This window comes from Nerophis lumbriciformis, linkage group LG09 (assembly GCF_033978685.3).
Source record: "Nerophis lumbriciformis linkage group LG09, RoL_Nlum_v2.1, whole genome shotgun sequence".
In the NCBI taxonomy this organism is placed as follows: domain Eukaryota; kingdom Metazoa; phylum Chordata; class Actinopteri; order Syngnathiformes; family Syngnathidae; genus Nerophis; species Nerophis lumbriciformis.
In genome coordinates, this window is record NC_084556.2 from 35,169,880 (window position 1) to 35,195,000 (window position 25,121).

General features: G+C 40.8%; 1 protein-coding gene across 1 annotated transcript in view; it reads right to left on the reverse strand.

The window, feature by feature from the left end:
* pknox2 (pbx/knotted 1 homeobox 2) overlaps positions 1–25,121 on the reverse strand; it is a 355,828-nt gene that overhangs the window by 148,844 nt on the left and 181,863 nt on the right. Inside the window, exons 3-4 of the mRNA XM_072913859.1 lie at positions 18,045–18,151; positions 2,078–2,214 (exon numbers count right to left, since the gene is read on the reverse strand). Coding sequence (XP_072769960.1) covers positions 2,078–2,214; positions 18,045–18,131 — 224 coding nt within the window. The 5' untranslated portion in view covers positions 18,132–18,151. The remainder of the gene's footprint in view (positions 1–2,077; positions 2,215–18,044; positions 18,152–25,121) is intronic.

Consider the following 25,121-nt stretch of genomic DNA (forward strand, 5'->3'; position numbering starts at 1 on the left):
AATATAAACTGCTAAAGCTCCATTGAACAAGAGGCTTTTGAGAGTTGGGGTCTGTTTGGAATCTGGATAAAGAATACAAATATATTTTTTACATGCCAATATAATCAAAGACTAACGGACGTGTGATATTAAACTGGAGAGCAAACTTAAACCAAGCCGTCTACCATATATATATATATATATAATTTCCCCACACATACATATATATATATATATATATATATATATATATATATATATATATATATTGTCATGTCTGTGTGATCATGTTTTGTTTTGGTCATGTTCGGTTTTGTTTTTGGACTCTTTGTGCACTTTTGTTTGTTTTGTCACCATAGCAACCCGTTAGTTTTCACCTGTCATTTCACGCACCTGTTTCACATTTTGAGTCACGCACCTGTTTTCACTGATCATGTCACTGCTATTTAAGACGGTCTGTTTCTGTTGTTCGGGCGGGTGGCATTATCCTTTCATACCGTGCTTCTTCTGACACCCCTGCTACCTCGTTTTGTCTTCATGCTACCATAGTTCCATGCCAAGTAAGTTTTTGTTTATTGTTCATAGTTTCTGCCTTTGTGCAAGTTTTGTTTCATTAGTCAAGTTTGTTCTCCGCCATTGTGCGCGCCTTTTGTTTGCTTCATGCAACCTGTTACGAAAGTTTTGTTTCATGTCAAAGTTTTGTGAGTATTACTTGTCTCAAGTCCATGCTAAGTGTTAGCTTCTTTGTTTCCTGCACTAAGTTTTGTGCTTTAGCTCCAAGTGCGATCAGCGCGTTGTGCCTTCGCTTTGTGTTCCTTTTTTGTTTGTACCTCTTTGAGTTTTGGGTAATTAAATAATGTTTTTACCTGCACGCCTTGTCCGGAGTAGTCCATTCTGCATCCCGGGAGAATAACCCGTAGTGAGCTGCAACCCCCCCCCCCCTTGACATATATATATATATATATATATACAAATAAATATATATATATATATATACACGTTAGATCAGGAAAAAACACAGAGACTATTTCATCCCTACAAGCCTGTTCCGCAGGTTTCTCTACTCTTCGGCATAAAATCCCCTGAAGAGCAGAGAAACCTGCGAAACAGGCTTGTAGGGATGAAATGAGCGCTCTATCCCGGCATTGATCACTGTATAACGAATAAACCACAGAAACTTCGACTATATATATATATATATATATATATATATATATATATGTATATATAGATGTGTGTGTGTGTGTGTGTGTGTGTGTGTGTGTGTGTATTTATTTATACATATATTTTTAATTTTGCCCACATGATCAATAATCTGGTAGCGCAATGGCCGACGCATCGACCTTGTAATTATTCTCTTTTTAAGAGTCATGTGAAATCAACAGTTGGATGATTGGATGAGAAAAAAAAAATTGTTTAACATACAAAAATGAATTTCATCTCCCGTTCTGTACATCATTGTCCAAGTTACATTATAGTGTAATCTTACTCTTTAAGCACATTCAAGCCATTTTCCCAAAGAGACAGAAAAACATACAACAGAACCTGCCGTATCATATAATAACTACCATGTTGGCAAAATACAAATCTCAATGTAGTATTTATTATTATTTAATGTCTTGCAAGAGGATTCACTCTATACTTGGTGATGGTAAGCTGCTGTAGTAGCTCTAGCTGCCCCTGTGGGGACTACCAAAGCCCTGTTCTCACCCCTGAACTGTGCGTGTTCGAACATTATAGCTTGGAATATTTGAGATTTGACACGTGAAAGCTGTTCAGTCATATCCTTAGTATGGTTTTACTGAACAGACTGTTGTCCATTGCCCCCTTTTCACCATTATAACGTGATTAATCACGTGTTAACTACAAAAAGGTTGCCATAAATCACCAAGCAACCAACCATTTCAGACATTGGACCCGTGGCTGACATGGTTTTTGCTGTGTGGTTAGTTTTTCTTAACTTACAGTATGTCAAACTTACTTACATACAATTTGATTGTGGAGGTTATCTGTACCAAAAAATGTGGTGTACCAATATAGCACATGGAACTTTAAAAAAAAAGAAAAAAAAAAAGAGAGTTCTAGGCTTGTAACATACCTGTAAACAGCCCTCTTGTCAGATTCAAGCTGGGCCTGGGGGTCAAGGGTCACACTGACAGAAGCATTTCCTCCTGTGGAGGCTGCGGGGATGTGGACCTGAGGGGTCTTGTTGTTCTGCTGAGTTGTGCCCGTCATCTGGGGATCAGAACATGGGGAAAAAAATTATGCCATCTAACATAAACATAACAATATTATTTTGTTCTGTGCGTGTGAATTAAAGAGGGTGTTGTTTACATGTTTTTTCGTATTCTACAATCCAGCCCACCGGTTCAGGTGTGTAAGTCATGAATGAAAGCTTGTTCCTTACTAATGAAGCAGACTTTTCTGTGATATTTTTTTTCTTCTTGGTTGTGTGAAAATTGAGGAACATGGCATTTTACTAACGCTTGTGAATGTCCACAAAAAAGATAACCCTTGAAATTTGAAAAGGCCATTTCAGTCCAGGCCGCACTGCATGTTCTATGCGGGTCAACATGTTGCTGTAGTGTGTGTATGCAAGCTACAACAGATACAACATCCAGGCTGGATGTGAATAACAATCTGTGGATGAAACATTGTTTCACCTATTATTATAATCTCCCTAAAGTTATTATAGCAGAGTCTTGCATTGGCAGCTGTGTGTGTGTGTATCTGTGTGTGTGTTTGCGTATTTGTATTTCTGTGTGAGTTGATAGCTGAAAATGAACGGTCAAAAAATCTATCAAATTCAATCCATCAATGTTTACTTATATAGCCCTAAATTACGAGTGTCTCAAAGGGCTGCACAAGCCACAACGACATCCTCGGCTCAGATCCCCCCCAGTTAATTGATCAAATGTTTAAATTATTTTACTTGCTACATTCTTGGCTTTCTGTTCTTGTATACAGGGTATGAGCAGACTCTTTTTCCTGAGGAAGCTTAGGTCCTTTAATGTGTGTAGCAAGCTGTTGGGGATCTTTTTTCAGTCTGTTGTGGCCAGTGCCCTGTACTTTGCAGTGGTTTGTTGGGGGAGCAGCACCAGCAAAAGGGACTTAAACCGGATTAACAAACTGATCCGGAAAGCCGACCAAACTATTGGCACACAGTTGGAGGCGTTTGTGTCAGTGAGGGACAGGAGGACACTGGACAAACTGCTCGCCATCATGGACAATCCTGCCCACCCACTCTACCAGACAATTGAGGGACAGCGTAGCTCATACTCCGACAGGCTCCTTCAGCTTCGTTCCCACAGTGTTCGATTCAAGAACTCCTTCATTCCGCACTCCATCCAGCTGTATAATCACTCGCCATACAGCAATAGATGATATCTGTCTATTACCTGACACCTGACATGTTAGCTACCTCTCTTTGTTTATAATATATATTTTCTGCTGGATCTACTCTCTCTCTTGCTGCAGCTGTGACATATACTGTAATATTGTACATAGTAATTGGGATTTGTTATATATTGTATATATAACATACAAATATAAATAATATAATAATATAATATATCAGTATATATTATATACTGTATATATAATATGTAAATATAACATGTTACATTTTATATTGCTACTATGGTACATTTTTAGTCTACTTAATACCTGCATTATCCTTTCCATCCTTACCCTCTCCATCCTTTGAAACTGAGGAAATGTGTGGAACAATTTCCCTTGACGATCAATAAAGTCTGTCTAAGTCTAAGTCTAATAAAGCTATTGTTGATGATTATCTGCGCTTTCTTTTTATAGTGTCTGAAAGATGAGCGCCATGCTTTTGTATTTTCTAATAAATAGTCACATAGGCAATGCTGATCTCAACCATAATTGTTGTGTAAGTGTCCCAGGACGTCCATACAACCAATATATGCGCAGTCGCCTTGCATTTAATGCCATTGAGCACCTTTTTTCTTCTCTTTCAGCGGAGACAAAGCCAGTTAAATAGTGTGCATTTTGAGGTTTGATAGTTAGTTCAGAGTAGCATTATCCTAATCTCAATGGATGTTTCCAGGTGTCTCCAGTTGATGCGATAAGAAAAGATATGATATCATTCCGAAAGTTTCTTTTATCTTTCTATTATGTGTGATGTACTTCAAGTGCAATATAATGTTTCACTTTCCTGGATTTATTGCAGCCACAAAAACTTAAGAACAAAAGAACTTAAGTCAATGGGAAAATATGTGGAAGGCCAGATTGATGATGCATCTCTGTTGCATGCATGACCAAACGTGCCGGACCCTGACCCACCTCTTCCAATCGTGCCAGAGGAGAGGAAATGTACCCAGGGTACAAGATAATATGTTCTCCCTTTAATGTGAAGTTGAAGATAATTACACTATGTTAGATTGCTGACTTTAGGTGTAAAGAGTGGGGGAATACCAAAAATAATATTAGGGTTTTGCAGGGTTGGTCATCTTACCTTAAAACAATAATTAGTTACAGTTCCGAATTACTCTCCCAAAAAGTAATTGAGTTAATAATTCAGGTACCTCATTGTAGGAGTAATTAGTTATGCAGCAAAGTAACTTTGGCGATATTTTTAATTTTGTTATTTTATACGCTATTGCGTACGATAACATCTTTAACGTCACAGATGTTTGTATTAACTGATTGAAGAATAAAATCATTATATACTGTATTGTAGAACATTTGGCATTTATAAGGACTCAATACATTGCAATGTGCCATATGATTTGCATTAAAAATATATATATAAAAACTAAATATTCCGTAAAGTAACAACATTAAATATTAAAAGTACAAAACCCAATACGATGCCAATGTAAACTTAGGTAAAAAGACACAAAGGAACATTTTCTGCACCTGTATACCAAAATACAGCCTAAAATAACTTTGGATAAAACTGTTACAACATTTTAGGCAAACAAATGACAAGCATTAAAAACATTCCAGAATAACATTCTGACAGTAAAATTGCATTTGTGTACAAACACTGTGGTCTTTTCTAATGCTAATTCTAATAATGCAAGCAATGCTGCTCCTTTCTGATCATGGAAATGTATCAGAAACAAAAAAACAATGAAAGTGTCAACTGTATATGGCTTGTATATATGCATTTTCATGAAAGGAATACAAAGAAATGATGATGATGATGACAGTAAAATTGCATTTGTGTACAAATACTGTGGTCTTTTCTAATGCTAATTCTAATAATGCAAGCGAGTAATTGCATGTGATTATTCATGATTATTCCAAATTCCAAAATGTGATGAATCTAATTTGAAAGAAAAGGGGCTGTATTTGGACTTGCTGTTGGGTAAGCAGCAGCAAGTGTCATGTTGGCATGTGTTGATGTGACGTGCAATTAGCTTGAGGCAGACGTGGATAAATGTTTTTTTTTTTCTGCATTTCGCACATTGAAATTTAAATGAAAATTTAAATTTCAATGTGCGAAATATAGTGCCGGTACTTGCAGTTTGAGAATGCTACCTTTGAATTTCCCAGGCTTCGTCGTAATTATTGCATTTTGAATGTGCAAAGAAACTCAAGAAAGACGGGGAATATAGTTGCACTTAACATGTTTTTCAAACACCTTGCAACTTTTGTCTGTTTTGATAAACAAACATGCATCTGTTACAGCCTTATAGTCCTGTCAGTAGAGTATTTTTAAGTTAAAGGTGCCATATGTAATAATTTCATATCAAGTCATCATTAAATTACCCTGATATGTCAAAACGCATAAATAAATCATGTTCTTTTCAAATATCTTTATAACTGATAACGGTAGTACAGCCAGGATATGCTCATTTAAAAATTAGACTTACAGCCCCGAAATCGTGTTATTGTTTTCATTTCGATGCCCCGCCCTCCACCGTTTGACCAATTAGAAAGTCTGTGAGTGTGTCACATCCAGGTTGACAGTTACACACCGCCACTTTCATCTAGCTACTACCACTGGTAAAGTTACCAAATATGTCAGACCTTAGTAAGTCTAAAAGGCGTTGTTACGATTCTCAACTTATTCATGACAAAGCCAGGAACAAAACAAGGATTTGTATTGGTGATGCCTTTGAAAGAAGGAGATGATTGAAGGCGAAGAAAATGTTTTCATGTGACGCCAAACTTGCTAATTTCCTCCTTGATAGGTAAGTAAGGCGTTTACGTTTTCTCATTACTTGTAATAAATGGAAATGGACATTTCGTATGTATATTGTCCAATATAGTCTATGACCTTGTCTAACAAAGCTAGTATGTTTGTGCAACGAATGCTTAGGAGTGAAGCACCAGCACGACATACAGGCTGGAAATATATGCCTGTTAGCCTGTATGTTGATGTGTCATCCAACTGACAGGGCAAAATATATTTTCGACAAATAAAACCTATGTGGATATGGGTAGTGTCAGTACCTAGTTCCTTCTCAATATGCCGATACGCTGAGGAAATGCGTTGCAACATTAGCACGGCTAATTGTGGTTTCTGGTACTGTATGTGCATCAGGTACATATGGTGTGGTATTTGCTTGGCACAATATAATGCATTACATGTCATGATTTTCTACTTTGTGTATTGACATGGTAGTAGGCTATATGATTTATGCGTAATGTAGTTTTTGAGTAATGTGGGTTGGCTCATAGAATTGCACTCTGCACTGAAAGATGGTGATGTGCGTACATGGAAGAGAATGCAGTGTGTCAGGGTGGATGCAACATGGAGTTATGCTGAACAAAATGTGGCGGTAATTTTACTGTTGGCCTTGGCTTGCCATCAAAATAGGTCTATGCGATATATAATATATTGTATATTATTATTATATAATTATTTTGATGGTGGTCCGTGCGGTCAAACTAGACATTTCAGCAGGGTAATACCAACAATCTGTCCCGACTCCCGACGAAAATATTGCTGCGTAACTTTACAAATACATGTGGCTAATCGACATCGGTAAAATGTGGCATAATTACTTAGTAAACCAAGAAGCATACACAAGAGAAACCTACAGCGTAGGACTCGTCGATTGCCATTTGAAGTTCCTTGGAGTAGGATTGGCAACTTCAATCAGGGAGAGTGGTAGGGACTACTGAATTTTGACCGTAATTGCAGTATCATTTCTGGCCACATTATTACACATGGAACCTTTAAACAATATAAAAACAATTTATTAATCGCAAGTTAACCATAATAATTGTGTGATTTAACACAATTAAAAATGTAAGCGACTCATATCCTCGGTTCTTTAATTTTCAGTAAGGTATTTTAATAACCACTTCCTGAGCGCAATCACGTGCAACATGTATTTCATACTGGTAATCGAGTGAGAATCAACAAGGAATCATTTTGCATAACAAGGCTGCGGCTTTATTCTATTTCATTACCCAGCACCCCACCCCCCTTCCTGTGACAGGGGTGGGGCGGGGGAAAGCTTCAAATCTTAATCCCAGTGCCAAACGGGAAATAAATTAGCTTCTTCACACTTAACTAGCTCTCATTTGCATTTTCCGAGCATGCACATTGCATTTCTCCCCTTGCACTAATCCTCTGGGTGAAAGCAGACAGCGGTGGAGGATGGTAAGGATGAATCTGCTCTCCTCCTCTCAATGGGGTTTACTGCAGTCTGGGGCAAAGGCTAGATCCAACTATAGTCAAGGTTCATTCATTAACACTGACCTGTTGGCAGCGCAAATCACAGGCTTGTACATGGTGTTTGATTCTGTAAGAACCTTTGACTTTATCAATTAACACCATTTTTTAGCAAACTTTTCACATTTTATTTCTTTATTTGAGTGTGCGCCATTTATAGGGCAAATAATCATATTTGTTAAGATGAACTTGAGTCCTTATCGGTTATCAGTCTGATGTCAGCAAAAATGATATCGACTTGCATCGAAAATCGCCGATACAAGCAGTTTTGCATTGTGTTTACTTGTGCAAATCTGGACAGCCAGGTAACATAGAAATGTCCTCCAATAAGTACACAAGGTTGTCTGTTCTTGTACCGTATTTTCCAGACTATAAGGCGCACTTAAAATAATTTTTTCCCTCAAAACTCGAAAGTGCGCCAAATGTAAGGAATACGTTTGGTTGAGCAATCAAACATAAGAGATAAATATAGGCTGCACCGTTTGATGTGCTTCACCATACGAGTATTATTATGGTGTGTGTATAAGGTAAAACATATTATCTGGCGTTTTGTTTCACAATATTATGCAAAAGCAACTTGTTTTACCTTCTGATACCTGCTGATCTGTATTTGGGATCTGCATAAATCCTGAAAAATTGCGCAAGTCCGCCTTTGTAGTCCGTGTTGACCCCGTAGTCGAATAAGCTTCTTCTTTTTCTCTATCTTCATGTTATGGGGCATTCATCCTCCGCTGTGCCCATTTCTAATATAACGAAAGCGCTAAAACATACTGGTGTAGTGAGTTTACATCATTCACCCAAGGAACTTTAATTATTACGAGTTCAGGTCGAACGTTTTTTCACGGGACACATTTCCGGTGTTGTTTCCGGATGAGAAGATGCTGCTCCGTTATTGATTTAAGTAAAGTCTGAATGTCATTAAAGGGGAACATTATCACAATTTCAGAAGGCTTAAAACCATTAAAAATCAGTTCCCAGTGGCTTATTTTATTTTAAGTTTTTTTCAAAATTTTACCCATCACGCAATATCCCTAAAAAAAGCTTCAAAGTGCCTGATTTTAACCATCGTTATATACACCCGTCCATTTTCCTGTGACGTCACATAGTGATGCCAATACAAACAAACATGGCGGATAGAACAGCAAGTTATCGCGACATTAGCTCGGATTCAGACTCGGATTTCAGCGGCTTAAGCGATTCAACAGATTACGCATGTATTGAAACGGATGGTTGTAGTGTGGAAGCAGGTAGCGAAAACGAAATTGAAGAAGAAACTGAAGCTATTGAGCCATATCGGTTTGAACCGTATGCAAGCGAAACCGACGAAAACGACACGACAGCCAGCGACACGGAAGAAAGCGAGGACGAATTCGGCGATCGCCTTCTAACCAACGACTGGTATGTGTTTGTTTGGCATTAAAGGAAACTAACAACTAGGAACTAGGTTTACAGCATATGAAATACATTTGGCAACAACATGCACTTTGAGAGTGCAGACAGCCCAGTTTTCATCAATTAATATATTCTGTAGACATACCCTCATCCGCTCTCTTTTCCTGAAAGCTGATCTGTCCAGTTTTGGAGTTGATGTCAGCAGGCCAGGGAATCTAGGGTCGATATTCTTCTATGCCATCTCTGTCGTAGCATAGCTTTTGTCGGTAAAGTGTGCGGAACAAACGTCCAATTTCTTGCCACTTTCGCATCTTTGGGCCACTGGTGCAACTTGAATCCGTCCCTGTTCGTGTTGTTACACCCTCCGACAACACACCGACGAGGCATGATGTCTCCAAGGTACGGAAAACAGTCGAAAAAACGGAAAATAACAGAACTGATTTGACTCGGTGTTTGTAATGTGTTTGAGAAAATGGCGGATTGCTTCCCGATGTGACGTCACATTGTGACGTCATCGCTCCGAGAGCGAATAATAGAAAGGCGTTTAATTCGCCAAAATTCACCCATTTAGAGTTCAGAAATAGGTTAAAAAAATATATGGTCTTTTTTCTGCAACATCAAGGTATATATTGACGCTTACATAAGTCTGGTGATAATGTTCCCCTTTAAAACTGTTAGCTCCATCTTTAGACACTTCTTCCACTCTCGTCCTTGCACGCTACACCGCTACAACAAAGATGATGGGGAGAAGACGCTGTCGAAGGTGAGCCACGTAAATAAGAGCGCCCACAAAACGGGGAATCCGGAAGCGACTGTCATAAAGTGTCTTGAAGATGATCTGTAAAACATAATCTATGCAACATTTTGACCAAAGAACCACCATTACATGTTATGTAGACCACAAGGAAGTCTTTTACATTTAGACAAAAAAAATAAATAAATATATATATATATGTATATATATATATATATATATATATATATATATATATATATATATATATATATGACTCCTTTAATGCGCCCTATAATCCGGTGCTCCTTATATATGAAAAAAGATCAAAAATAGATCATTCATCGGCAGTGCGCCTTAAAATTCAGTACGCTTCATGGTCCGGAAAATACGGTATTTTAATCAAGTCTAGGGGAGTGCCGATCCAGCTGCAGTGGAACTATCTTCGTGAAAATGTATGTGATCGGCCATTGTCGATTTATGTCTTTTAATGCTGATCACAAACACCAATCTCATTTTATAGGGCTGGACGATTATGGCAAAAATAACAATCACGACTATTTTTGGTTGACATTCTAATTACGATTAATTACACAATTATTCGTTAATTTGAAAACACAAGTATTTACTGTACCACCAAAACTCACCTTTAAATATAGTTAAAAAATGGGTACAGAACAGGCAGAGGAACAACAGAGCAAGTCTTCATACTGCGAAACATAATTGAACAGGTTAACGAGTGGCAAGCAACACTATTCATGAACTTCGTAGATTTCGAAAAGGCTTTCGACTCCGTCCACCACAAAAGCCTGTGGAGGATTACGGAGAAATATGGAATTCCAGAGAAGATTTGTGAGAATGGTGAAAACATTTTACGAAGACTTCCAGTGCGCAGTAGAAGACCAAGGATAAACATGCGAGTGGTTCAACATTAAAACCGGTGTCAAACGAGGATGTAATATGTCCGGATTCCTGTTCTTGATCGTGATGGATTGGATAATGCGAAGAACAGTTAAAGAGGGAGAGAATGGAATTCGCTGGAAGCTAACATCAAAACTCGACGACCTGGACTTTGCAGATGACGTAGCATTACTGTCCTCCACAAAACAGCACATGCAGTGTAAAACAACATGGATGGACGAAGAAGACAGGCGTGTAGGACTCAGGATCAATACACAAAAGACTAAAACAATGAGGATCTTTGCAAGAAACCAGGAGAAAATCCAAATCAATGGACAAGATGTCGAAGAGGTAGATCAGTGTACCTACTTGGGAGCCACCGTTTGTAAAGAGGTAGGCGGCATGAAGGACCTGAAGAATAGACTGTCGAAAGAGAGAGGCGCCTTCATCAGACTTGGAAAGACCTGGAGCTCCAACAGCATCCCAAGAAGAACACAACTAAAACTGTACAAGACACTAGTGGTACCAGTATTGCTGTACTAGAAAATGAACAGAGGAGATAACAGAGCGATAGACGTATTCCATAACAAATGCCTATGAAGAATACTCAGAATCTGCTGGCAAGATCACATCAGTACTGAAGAACTGCTGGAAAGAGCGAATATGAAGCCACTCAGTGAGGATGTAAAGCTACGAAGATGAAAGATGATTGGACACCTACTATGGCAGGACCACAACAACAATTGCAGCATAGCCATGACCTGGGCACCAGAGGGGAAAAGAAGAAAGGGAAGACCAAAGACCACCTGGAGGCGTACCGTTGAGAAAGAAAGGAAAGAGGCAGGGTGGAACTCATGGTCGGAAGCGAGGACTGCAGCAGCCGATCGTGAGAAGTGAAGAAGCTCTGTGAGGGCCTTATGTGCCACAAGGCACGAAGTGGATAGGTGACAGGTAAAAAAAAATTGATATAAATTATTAACGAATAAACCAGAACAAGTAAAATAAAAACAATAGTAATAACAATACATTTAAATAACAACAGTAATATAAAAATTTATGAAATTAAATTTTTCAGTTAAAATGTTAAATTTTTAATTGGGGGCGGTATAGCTTGGTTGGTAGAGTGGCCGTGCCATCAACCTGAGGGTTGCAGGTTCGATCCCCGCTTCCGCCATCCTAGTCACTGCCGTTGTGTCCTTGGGCAAGACACTTTACCCACCTGCTCCCAGTGACACCCACACTGGTTTAAATGTAACTTAGATATTGGGTTTTCACTATGTAAAGCGCTTTGAGTCACTAGAGAAAAGCGCTATATAAATATAATTCACTTCACACTTCACTTCACTTAATTCCGTTTTTTTTTTACCTTTCAGACTTATTTTACCACCACGTCTGCTTTTCGTGTCAAATAAAATGTAATAAAATGTTTGCTAACTAAATGCAAACATCCCTACATTTATTGGCGCAATACATTTTGACCCGTATTTTTAGGTCAAAGCATAACAATTACGTAAATGTGTCAATAGGTGCTTTATCTACATTATACTTGTGCAAGGTACTTTTCTGTGAAGCTTTATTTTCTTAGCTTAGTCAGACCGGATGTGGCGCACCACGCTATTATTGAGAAGGGGGTAAAGTTGCTGTGCTGTCGTTCTCAGCTTGACAAGGAAAAGGTGACTCTCTTGAGGCTGTAAAAAAAAGCCTCAAGCTGCGACCACTGTTTGTACATTGATTTTACATCGATGATGTCGTTCACAACAACACAAGCAGATGAGATGTGTTGTGGGTGTATGGATTGTTCTTGTTAGCTTAACTTCGTAGTTTAGGTTTTTAATGCATGTCATTTGTTTGTCAAATAAACTGCATTTTCCAGGAGCAGGCCTGCTAATAGCTAAGCTAACCGCTAAGATAGCTTGAAACAACACCAAGAAATAAGTGATTAGTACATTTTAAGAAGTTTGAAAGTAACCGTGTTGCAGGAGAAAGTAAGCAGATATTAACAGGAAATCACCAAGTAGACTAATAAGAGTCTAAAGAGAGGATAATATAACAACTCTTGGTGTGCCAGTATTGTCACAGTCAGCACACGATATATAATAGGAAGGCTGTAACGCCGTTATTTTTGGCGGTAACTAGTAGTCTAACGCGTTATTTTTTATATTCAGTAACTCAGTTACCGCTACTACATGATGCGTTACTGCGTTATTTTACGTTATTTTTTATATAGTATCGGCTAGAAACTGGGAACACTTGAGTGTGTTTTATTGGAGAGCTGAGGTGTCGTCTTTCTGAATCTTCCTGTCTCACATGATGCGCGCTGTGTGTGTGTGTGTATGTGTGTGTGTGTGTGTGTGTGTGTGTGTGTGTGTGTGTGTGTGTGTGTGTGTGTGTGTGTGTGTATGTGGGGGGGGGCGTGTCTGTGTTTACTAACAAGACATCATGGCGGAGCCGGAGTCGAGTTTTTTAACATGGAGATATTCTCACTACTTTTCTTTTGTCGAGCAGAAAGAAAATAACATTTTAGTTAAATGTAAGTTGTGTCTTGGATCAAAGATCCCATGTACTGCCCAAAACAGCAATCAAATCTGCTGAAACAGCTGCAAAAGCAACATGCTTTGACGAAGCTAGTAAAGAGAGACACAGACTCCGATGCCACTTCACCTTCACCTCCACCTAAGCAACAGCTGCTGGATTTTAACTGAGGGACTGCTAGCCAGGACAACATTGATAGAGCCATTGCAGCGTATGTGGTAGAAGACATGCAGGCTATTTCCACAGTGGAGTAACCCGCTTTCAGGCAGCTAATTAGCATGATATCGGGCATCAAACAGCAAATGGCACAGAGAACATGTTCCAAGTACCTGGACACAGTGGACAGTGAGTACATAAACATGGAAAGCGAGCTAAAGATGACACTCCAAACTCTGCCTCTGCTCATCATTCAGCACTGAAGGTACACACACACTGTAATTTCTCTTATATACTGTTGCTCTTTCATTCTAGACTTCTAGAGTGTTTGATTATCACATCACTCTAAATGTATAGACTAAAAAGTTCACAAACATAAAGAGGGATCCTAGTGGGCCAGGCCAATCTTTTGTTTTCTCTAAACTAAAACTGGGGAAATGCGTAGAGTGTTCTGGGTTTCAGTACAGTGTTAATCTCCTGAAGACATGATTTTATTTCACAATTCCTTGAGAGAAAAAAACGCCTGGTTAGGCTTTGTGTATGTGTGCTGTATATAGTGACATGACATATAATCATGTCATGTGTGCCTTCCTTGGGTGAAGCCAGGTTTACAGCTATGTTGTTATTATGCGGTTTGTTACTTATGTATGTTATGTTGCAGCTATTTAAAATAGTTTTGTCAATTTGTTCTGGCCCGAAATAAATTGGCCCTTTGAAACATATCTTTGTCTTTGTGTGTTGTATGTAGACCACATCGCTTAGCAGAGTTCAGTGGTGCAAATGCATTTAAGTTGATCAACAGATTGTATTATTCTCCAGTGCAATAACAGTACTGAAATGAAGGCTAAAAGGGCATTAATGGGAGCCTTAAAAAAAAGTAAAAAAAAAAGAAGTAACTAAATAGTTACTTTTCACAGTAAAGCATTACTTTTTGGTGTAAGTAACTGAGTTACTTTTGAAGTAAAGTAACTACTAACTAACTAGTTACTGGTTTTCAGTAACTAACCCAACACTGAAGAAGACACAGTTGAAGTGGAACTACGTAAATAAGAGCGCCCACAAAACGGCACATTCTGAAGAGTTGGCCAGAATGGGGCTCGAAGATGGTCTATAAAACATGCAACATTTTGACTAAAGAACTATTACATGTTATGTAGACCACAATGAATCCATATAGCGTCTGTCTTCATGTACATGCACAATAAATGCTGATTGTTAGAACACCCACAATACTGGGAGGAGGAGATGTACATATAATCATTTAGCACTCACTGATGTGATTTATCAATCCTGAAACTGTTCTGTGGCCTCTCTTTTGCGTATATATTTAGCACGTCAAGAAAGTATGTACAAACTGGCACAGTTACGCATACATGGCTCTGAGAGAGGAGACGATCATGCTGCAAATACTTACGATTGAGAGAGAGAATATGTGTGTGTGTGTGTGGCAGTCCAAATACGTTGACACGCAAATAAAAATTGTAGACATATCGTCATTCCAGCATTATAATTTTATAAATGTATAACTGCTGGAGGATGTAAGGGACTGATTACAATTATTATTATTAATTTTTTTGTGTCTGCAGGCGTTTTTTCATATTATTATGATAAATCTCCATAGAAAAATGTTTTTGCAATATGCATTTTCTTACAACTAGATCATGCCAGACTCACCGTCACAACACTGCAGCGCCTCCCAGAGCGTACTTTCAGCATGTTAAAAGTAGGTTCTGTTGTCTAGATTGCACTTCAATATAGCCCAGAAAAGTTGGTACATATATTTGTGTGCTAAATCTCAACAAGACGATGATACGTAGCAGGTTAACCATAAATGTGGAGGACAATGAGTGTCTCCATGGTGACAGTTGGTATACACACAACATCCTCATTTAAATAAGGTGGTCTGCACCATTTTTACACTTGTTAGGAATTGTACACGCAGTCATAGTAGATCACCACTAATAGTAGAAACAATTTTGTAGTTTGCACACACTACAGTATAGTATTTAGCGCTTGTTGTTTGGACATTAGTAGATCACGCCCAAAGTCTCCAAGGCATAAGGGAATTAGAAAATATCCACTGACAAGAGTGTTTGCATCATTCAACTTACAGTGTCATGAATTCGACCTAATGAATTAGTGTGGCCACTGGGTGTCAACCACTACACTTCAACTTAAAAATAAAATAACCCTGGAATTCCACTGGATGCGGAACGGCAGCGGATCGGCACCCCAATTCAATTTGTTCAGTTTCCACTGGTGACGTTCCGCATTCCTGTTCTAAATTAACACAGAGTTTTTATATTTGCCAGTCGCTGCAACACACTCGTTCATTTTAGCTAAAATCTGCTTGTGTTGGACATTAATCCAACACAAACACAAAATAAATGATCCAGTTAACTTTCAAAATAAAATAGTCTGTTTTCAATGTGGATCGTATTTTACACTTTTCAACGTCGGAGCTGAAATCAACGTGTCAAAGGTTTTCAGACGTATTTTCACCGCATTAACACAAATGAATGAAGAAGTGCTAATTCTCGAGGTCCAAAATTAACAAATCATATGCAGGCATATCCTCGACAGCTATATGGGGATATGGGGGCCTGTGTCAAATACAAGCTGATACGGAAGCCAGAAAAGGTGGTTGGACTGTGTGTGTGTGTTGTGTGTGTGTGTGTGTGTGTGTGTGTGTGTGTGTGTGTGTGTGTGTGTGTGTGTGTGTGTGTGTGTGTGTGTGTGTGTGTGTGTGTGTGTGTGTGTGCGCAACAGCATAAACTGTTAGTGGTTTGCTTCACTACAACTCCCCTTATGACATGATTACGCGCAGATTTGCGAGATCTCGTAAAAGTCTGTGTTTTTTCGTTGCACCACGGAGCCGCCACAGAATGGTGGTAGGGTTCAGCTATCGTTCTGCATCCGGTGGAAATCCAGGGTAAGTTAATTATACACTAATAGGTTAATAATGAATAGATTAATGTTTTTAGATTTACCATTTTTTTTAAATCTAATTTTCTAACATTCCACACTACAAAATAATATCGTTGTCATGATCTAGTAGCTCTGCTGCCGCCTATCTTCTTTTTGTTGCAGTGCCTGGTTTTTGGGTCACGGTGCAAAGCCACCTGCACATCCGATACTTATTTTCTTCTGACTACTTATACTCTCCAGGCAATTCCCTCGGCGCCAGTAGATTTCTTATGGCTCACCCTTCCAGTAGTGTACAGCTCCTCTGCTTTGGCTCCACTCACGCTTCTCTGTCCCGGCGTTTCTGTATAGTGTTAACTGTTTCCTCTCCACACCTGAGTGTGATTTCTGTTTCTCTAAGTGTGCATCCTTAGTTATTTTTCCTCACTTCTTTTACGTTGTGCTTTTTGTTTATTAGGGATATCCGATAATATCGGCAGGATAAATGCGTTAAAATGTAGTATCGGAAATTATCGGTATTGTTTTTTTTATTATCGGTATCGGTTCTTTTTTTTTTTTATTAAATCAACATAAAAAACACAAGATACACTTACAATTAGTGCACCAACCCAAAAAACCTCCCCGCCCCCATTTACACTCATTCACACTCATTCACACAAAAGGGTTGTTTCTTTCTGTTATTAATATTGTGGTTCCTACATTATATATCAATATATAACAATACAGTCTGCAAGGGATACAGTCCGTAAGCACACATGATTGTGCGTGCTGCTGGTTCACTAATAGTACTAACCTTTAACAGTTAATTTTACTAATTTTCATTCATTACTAGTTTCTATGTAACTGTTTTTATATTGTTTTACTTTCTTTTTTATTCAAGAAAATGTTTTTAATTTATTTATCTTATTTTGTTAATTAAAAAAAAAAAAGTACCTTATCTTCACCATACCTGGTTGTCCAAATTAGGCATAATAATGTGTTAATTCCATGACCGCATATATCGGTTGATATCGGTATCGGTTGATATCGGTATCGGTAATTAAAGAGTCGGACAATATCGGAATATCGGATATAGGCAAAAAGCCATTATCGGACATCCCTAGTTATTATTCTTATTTATGCTCTGTGTTAGGGACCTACTCCGGCTAAGGCAATCATTACAATCGTACCGGCGATTACTCAAGGCTTCATTATCAGTATCGTATTGGAAATTAAAAAGCTGTATTGGGACACCCCTAGTCATAATGGTCACCAATCACCTCCAAAACAGGTACTCAAACCTTACAGACAACGGGCAAAATACGTTATTGGTAATGATTAAAACCCTGGGCCATTTTGTTAGGAAAATCATATGTAGAACAAGTTTTCTACACATACAAGGTCTATATAAGGATATCAAAGTAAAAGGGCGACATTCTAGCTTATTTTAGAAACAATGTAGTTCTTTAAGTGTCAAGCATATATGCAAAATGTTTCAGTGAGTGTTTGGCACCCCAATCTGGTGCTAAGTTTGTGGCAAAATGACACATACTGGTCTTGACTGGTCACTTGTTTTTTTAAATTTGTGGTTTGAGTTGTCTTCTGTCTTCCTAAAAACTTTTAGCTGACATTCTTTTAGTTTCTTGAACATGTTTTTATTGATACTGAGCAATTACCACAGCATGCAACATCTCATAATATTTAATATCTGTCAGCCTCCATGTCTAGTGACTTTGTATGTATTGTTTGTATTGACAATATACAGTTTTAAGGTCAGTTCTGACTGACCTGTTGGCTCTCCTGGTACGTTGGTGGAGGAACACTCTGGGTGGCCATCATTGTCACTGCAGGTGCTGGGGACGCATGTTGCATCATGGGATTGTGTCACATTGAGACTGAGAAAAATAGAAGATAGAAAAGACACAGGTATCAAGTATAATTGACTACAAATGCTGTTTCAACAGCAGCCATCCGCAGCCATTTTCCAGTCCCTTTTTTGATCAATGTAATAACCCAAACACAAGCCATGTACCACCTTTAAACATTCCCCGGCAGACATACTTGATAATGGTTAAAAGCACAATAAATAGAAATACTTTACTATAGTACAAAACCAAAAACCAGTGAAGTTGGCACGTTGTGTAAATCGTAAATAAAAACAGAATACAATGATTTGCAAGTCCTTTTCAACCTATATTCAATTGAATAGACTGCAAAGACAAGATACTTAACGTTTGAACTGGTTAACTTTGTTATTTTTTGCAAATATTAGCTCATTTGGAATTTGATGCCTGCAACATGTTTAAAAAAAGCTGGCACAAGTGGCAAAAAAGACTGAAAAAGTTGAGGAATGCTCATCAAACAATTGGAACATACCACAGGTGAACAGGCTAATTGGGAACAGGGCTGTGCCATGATTGGGTAAGAAAGCAGCTTCCATGAAATGTTTAGGGTCACCACTTTGTGAACAAATGCGTGAGAAAATTGTCAAAGAGTTTAAGAACAACATTTCTCAACAAGTTATTGCAAGGAATTTAGGGATTTCACCATCTACGGTCCATAATGTCATCAAAAGGTTTAGAGAATCTGGAGAAATCACTGCATGTAAGCAGCAAGGCCGGAAACTAATATTGAATTCCCATGACTTTCGATCCCTCCGACGGTACTGCATCAAAAACCGACATCAGTGTGTAAAGGATATCACCACATGGGCTCAGGAACACTTTAGAAAAACACTGTCAGTAACTACAGTTCATCACTACATCTGTAAGTGCAAGTTTAAATTATACTCTGCAAAGCCAAAGCCTTTTATCAACAACACCCAGAAACGCTGCTGGCTTCGCTGGGCCCGAGCTCATCTAAGATGGACTGATACAAAATGGAAAAGTGTTGTTGTGCTGACGAGTCCACATTTCAAATTGTTTTTGGAAACTGTGGACATGGTGTCCTCCAGTCCAAAGAGAAAAAGAACCATCCGGACTGTTAAAGGCGCAAAGTTCAAAAGCCAGCGTCTGTGATGGTATGGGGGTGTATTAGTGCCCAAGGCATGGGTAACTTACACATCACATAAGGGACCCATCTCACCCTGGACATAAACTTTTTGAACTGCTGCCCTCGGGCAGGAGATACAGGACAATAAAATGCCGGACAAACAGACTTAAGAACACTGTTTACCCGAGAGCAATAGTGTCGCTGAACACAAGACGACAATAATGACTGTGCATGTGAGCTGTGTGCTTGCTATTTTTATGTATTTTAGGTATTTTTATCTATTTATCTATGTTCTTATGGTTTTATGTGTTATGAATTTGCACTAAATTAGTTTTGCTTACAATTTCGTTGTACATAGTACAATGACAATAAAGATATATTCTATTCTATTCTATCTGTGAAGGCACCAATAATGCTGAAAGGTACATACAGGTTTTGGAGCAACATATGTTGTCATCCAAACAACGTCTTTTTCATGGACGCCCCTGCTTATTTCAGCAAGACAATCCCAAGCCAAACTACGCACGTGTGACAACAGCATGGCTTCGTAGTAAAAGAGTGAGGGTACTAGACTGGCCTGCCTGTAGTCCAGACCTGCTTCCCATTGAAAATGTGTGGTGCAATATGAAGCCTAAAATACCACAACGGAGACCCCGGACTGTTGAACAACTTAAGCTGTACATCAAGCAAAAATGGGAAAGAATTCCACCTGAAAAGCTTCAAAAATTGGTCTCCTTAGTTCCCAAACGTTTACTGAGTGTTGTTAAAAGGAAAGGCCATGTAACACAGTGGTAAAAATGCCTCTGTGCCAACTTTTTTGCAATGTGTTGCTGCCATTAAATTCTAAGTTAATAATTATTTGCAAAAACGAATTAAGTTTCTCAGTATCATATATTTGCAGTAAATATAAGTTCAAAAGGATTTGCAAATCATTGTATTGCTTTTATTTACGATTTACACAACGTGCCAACTTTACTGGTTTGGGGTTTTGTAAATACAGCTTCCTGTTTAAATAACAGATGGTCTCAAAGCAGAAGGTAGGCTAACATTTCATATTGCAGCAACTTTGCGGACTGCTGGGTCATAGATGAACTGTTACAAAGCCAATCAAAGAGGCTAATTAAGACTGTTGTTAGCCCATTAATTGCTATTGGCCAGGAACCCACAGGGCCAAGTGCTTTACCCTGTGGAACGCCTCTGCCACAGTCACCCCCACTGTAGGGGCTAATTGGTTCAATGGTACATTGCACACACATGCAAACACACAAACAGACTCCCTGCCATCGCCCCAACTTACTATAGGCAAGCACAGCAGGTGTCCCATCCTGCAGCTCAAGATAACCTATGTGCTAAAACTGCCTGAAAATTACCTTGTTCACCCTGAGGTGGAAAGATGTGATGAATGTAAGGGCGAGCCTTAATAGGCCTTTAATAATGACGATATAAGCGATGAGACTTAAAGTCATGTGCAATAATTAGACACCCCATGGGGTTAAAGACAGCACGCCATGCCATTTTGTGATCTTTTTCCACATGACTACAAAATACAATTCCCACATTATTTCCTCAAATGTTATGAGTGGGGTTGTAACAATAACAACATTTCAGGGGTAGATCCGGACACCTGTAATTTTCCAATATTTGTAATACTTATTTGATACCATGAATGAAATAAAAAACTGAATCCATGTACTTTTAAATGCACTACTTTGTAGAAAATAGTTTAAAATGGTTAAGTATTTAATATGTCTATGCGTCAACATCTTTTTGCACATAATTTAAATTGGAGTATTTACTCCTTTCTGAGCTGCCACCTTATCGTGGTAGAGGAGTTTGCATGTCCCAATGATCCTAGAAGCTATGTTGTCTCCCAAGACAAACAGGTCCTAGGTAAGGGATCAGACAAAGAGCAGCTCAAATAATTTTATGAAAAGTACAAATCGAGGACCTAGATTTTCCTCGCCCGGACGCGGGTCACCGGGGCTCCCATCTGGAGCCAGGCCTGGAGGTGGGACACGATGGCGAGCGCCTGTTGGCCGGGCTGAGCCCGAAGAGGCAACGTGGTTCCCCCCTCCAATGGACTCACCGATCATGGGAGGGGTCATAGAGGTCGGGTGCAGTGTGAGCTGGGCGGAAGCCGAAGGCAGGGCACTTGGCGGTCCGATCCTCGGCTACATAAGCTAGCTCTTGGGACATGGAAAGTAACATGGCTGGGAGGGAAGGAGCCTGAGCTGGTACGCGAGGGGGAGAAGTTCCGGCTTGATATAGTCGGACTCACTTCAACGCACAGCAAGGGCTCTGGAACCAGTTCTCTCGAGAGGGTCTGGACTCTCTTCCACTCTAGCGTTGCAAGCAATGAGAGGCGACGGGCTCGGGTGGAAATTCTTGTTGCTTCCCTCCGCCTTCGGGTGGGGAAACGGGTCCTGACTGTTACGCACCAAACAGCAGCTCAGAGTACCCACTCTTTTTGGATTTCCTTGAGGGAGTACTGGAGAGTGCTCCCTCGGGTGATTCCCTTGTTCTGCTGGGGGACTTCAACGCTCATGTTGGCAACGACAGTGAAACCTGGAGAGGCGTGATTGGGAAGAATGGCCGCCCGGATCTGAACCCAAGTGGTGCTTTGTTATTGGACTTTTGTGCTCGTCACGGATTGTCCATAACGAACACAATGCTCAAACATAAGGGTGTCCATATGTGCACTTGGCACCAGGACACCCTCGGCCGCAGTTCCATGATTGACTTTGTAGTTGTGTCATCGGATTTGCAGCCTTGTGTTTTGGACACTCGTGTGAAGAGAGGGGCAGAGCTTTCTACCGATCACCACCTGGTGGTGAGCTGGCTCCGATGGTGGGGGAGGCTGCCGGACAGACCTGGCAGGCCCAAATGCATTGTGAGGGTCTGCTGGGAACGTCAAGCAGAGTCTCCTGTCAGAGAGAGTTTCAGTTCCCACTTCCGGAAGAACTTTGAACATGTCACGAGGGAGGCACTGGATATTTAGTCCGAGTGGACCATGTTCCGTGCCTCTATTGTCGAGGCGGCTGACTGGAGCTTTGGCCGCAAGGTGGTTTGTGCCTGTTGTGGCGGTAACCTAGAACCCGCTGGTGGACACCAGCAGTGACGGATGCTGTCAAGCTGAAGAAAGAGTCCTATCGGGTCCTTTTGGCTCATGGGACTTCAGAGGCAACAGACAGGTACCGAAAGGCTAAGCAAAGTGCGGCTTCAGTTGTCGCAGAGGAAAAAACCCGGCCATGGGAGGAGTTTGGGGAAGCCATGGAAAACGACTTCTGGACGGCTTCGAAGCGATTCTGGACCACCATCCGACGCCTCAGGGGGGGAAGCAGTACACTTTCAACACCGTGTATGGTGAGGATGGTGTGCTGCTGACCTCTACTGCGGCTGTTGTGGATCGGTGGAGGGAATACTTCGAAGACCTCCTCAATCCCACCAACACGTCTTCCTATGAGGAAGCAGTGCCTGGGGAATCTGTGGTGGGCTCTCCTATTTCTGGGGCCGAGGTAGTTAAAAAGCTCCTCTGTGGCAAGGCCCCGGGGTTGGATGAGTTACGCCCGGTGTTCCTTAAGGCTCTGGATGCTATGGGGCTGTCTTGGTTGACAAGACTCTGCAACATCGCGTGGACATCGGGGGCGGTACCTCTGGATTGGCAGACCGGGGTGGTGGTTCCTCTCTTTAAGAAGGGGAACCGGAGGGTGTGTTCCAACTATCATGGGATCACACTCCTCAGTCTTCCCGGTAAGGTCTATTCAGGTGTACTGGAGAGGAGGCTACGCCAGATAGTCGAACCTCGGATCCAGGAGGAACAGTGTGGTTTTCGTCCTGGTCGTGGAACGGTAGACCAGCTCTATACTCTCGGCAGGGTCCTTGAGGGTGCATGGGAGTTTGCCCAACCAGTCTGCATGTGCTTTGTGGACTTGGAGAAGGCATTCGACAGTGTCCCCCGGGAAGTCCTGTGGGGAGTGCTCAGGGTTTCGAACTGTCTGATTGTGGCGGTCCGCTCCCTGTATGATCTTGTCAGAGCTTGGTCCACATTGCCGGCAGTAAGTCGGACCCGTTTCCAGTGAGGGTTGGACTCTGCCAAGGCTTCCCTTTGTCACCGATTCTGTTCATACCTTTTATGGACATAATTTCTAGGCGCAGTCAGGGCGTTGAGGGGATCCGATTTGGTGGCTGCAGGATTAGGTCTCTGCTTTATGCAGATGATGTGGTCCTGATGGCTTCAACTGGCCAGGATCTTCAGCTCTCACTAGATCGGTTCGCAGCCGAGTGTGAAGAGACTGGGATGAGAATCAGCACCTCCAAGTCCGAGTCCATGGTTCTCGTCCGGGAAAGGGTGGAGTGCCATCTCCAGGTTGGGGAGGAGATCTTGCCCCAAGTGGAGGAGTTCAAGTACCTAGGAGTCTTGTTCACGAGTGAGGGACGAGTGGATCGTGAGATCGAGAGGCGGATTGGTGCGGCGTCTTCAGTAATGCGGACGCTGTATCGATCCGTTGTGGTGAAGAAGGAGCTGAGCCGTAAGGCAAAGCTCTCAATTTACCGGTCGATCTAGGTTCCTATCCTCACCTATGGTCATGAGCTTTGGGTTATGACTGAAAGGACAAGATCCCGGGTACAAGCAGCCGAAATGAGTTTCCTCCGCCGGGTGGCGGGTCTTCCCTTAGAGATAGGGTGAGATGCTCTGTCATCCGGGAGGAACTCGGAGTAAAGCCGCTGCTCCTCCACATCGAGAGGAGCCAGATGAGGTGGTTCGGGCATCTGCTCAGGATGCCACCCGAACGCCTCCCTAGGCAGGAGGCCACGAGGAAGACCCAGGACACATTGGGAAGACTATGTCTCCCGGCTGGCCTGGGAACGCCTCGGGATCCCCCGGGAGGTGCTGGACGAAGTGGCTGGGGAGAGGGAAGTCTGGGCTTCTCTGCTTAGGCTGCTGCCCCCGCGACCCAACCTCGGATAACCGGAAGAAAATGGATGGATGGATGGATTAAATTGGAGTAGCATCCGCCAAGAGGTAACAATATAATTTTTTTAAATAACTGCTGTGTTCTTTAGCCTCCCAATAAATCAGTGATGAATATATGAAGGAATGTACTCATAAATAATATTCCACTATTTTACATTAAAAAAAGAACAACACTGGCGTGGAGCCTTCAATTATATCCATCCATCCATTTTCTACTGCTTGTCCCTCTCAGGATCGCAGGGGGAGTGTTGCAGCCCATCCCAGCTGCACTTAGGTGGTAGGCGGGGTACACCCTGGACAAGTCCCCACCTCATGGCAGGGCCAACACAGATAGACAGACAACATTCACACTCACATTCACACACTAGGACAAATTTAATGTTGCCAATCAACCTAACCCCAGGTCGTTAGAGGTGGGATGAAGCCGGAGTACCCGCAGGGATCCCATGCAGTCACAGGGAGAACATGCAAACTCCACACAGAAAGACCCCGAGGCCGAGAATCGGCCTTCTTGCTGTGAGGCCACTGCGCACACCGTGCTGCTCCTTCAAGTGTATAAAACAAACAATATTGATCTGTACTGTAATATTCTGTAAATATGGTGGTGGTGTGAAGTCATCATGTAATTTGTAATGAAGTAAGCTGATGAAAAGGCTAAAACATACTGTATATTTAAAGACACGTTGTTGTTTTTTTAGTCGTTATTAGTATCAACGTTTGTGCTTTTTCTAATTATGTTATGCCTTTTTATAAAATCGTGTCCAGTTTTGCATGTTTTTGTTTCTTTCTTTCTTTTATTTTATGATGGGCCAGGGGTCCATAAAAAAAAGATCTTTGTTCCACAAATAGCCCCCCAGACTAGAATTGGAACATCACTGGTTTACGTATTTCACCAGGAA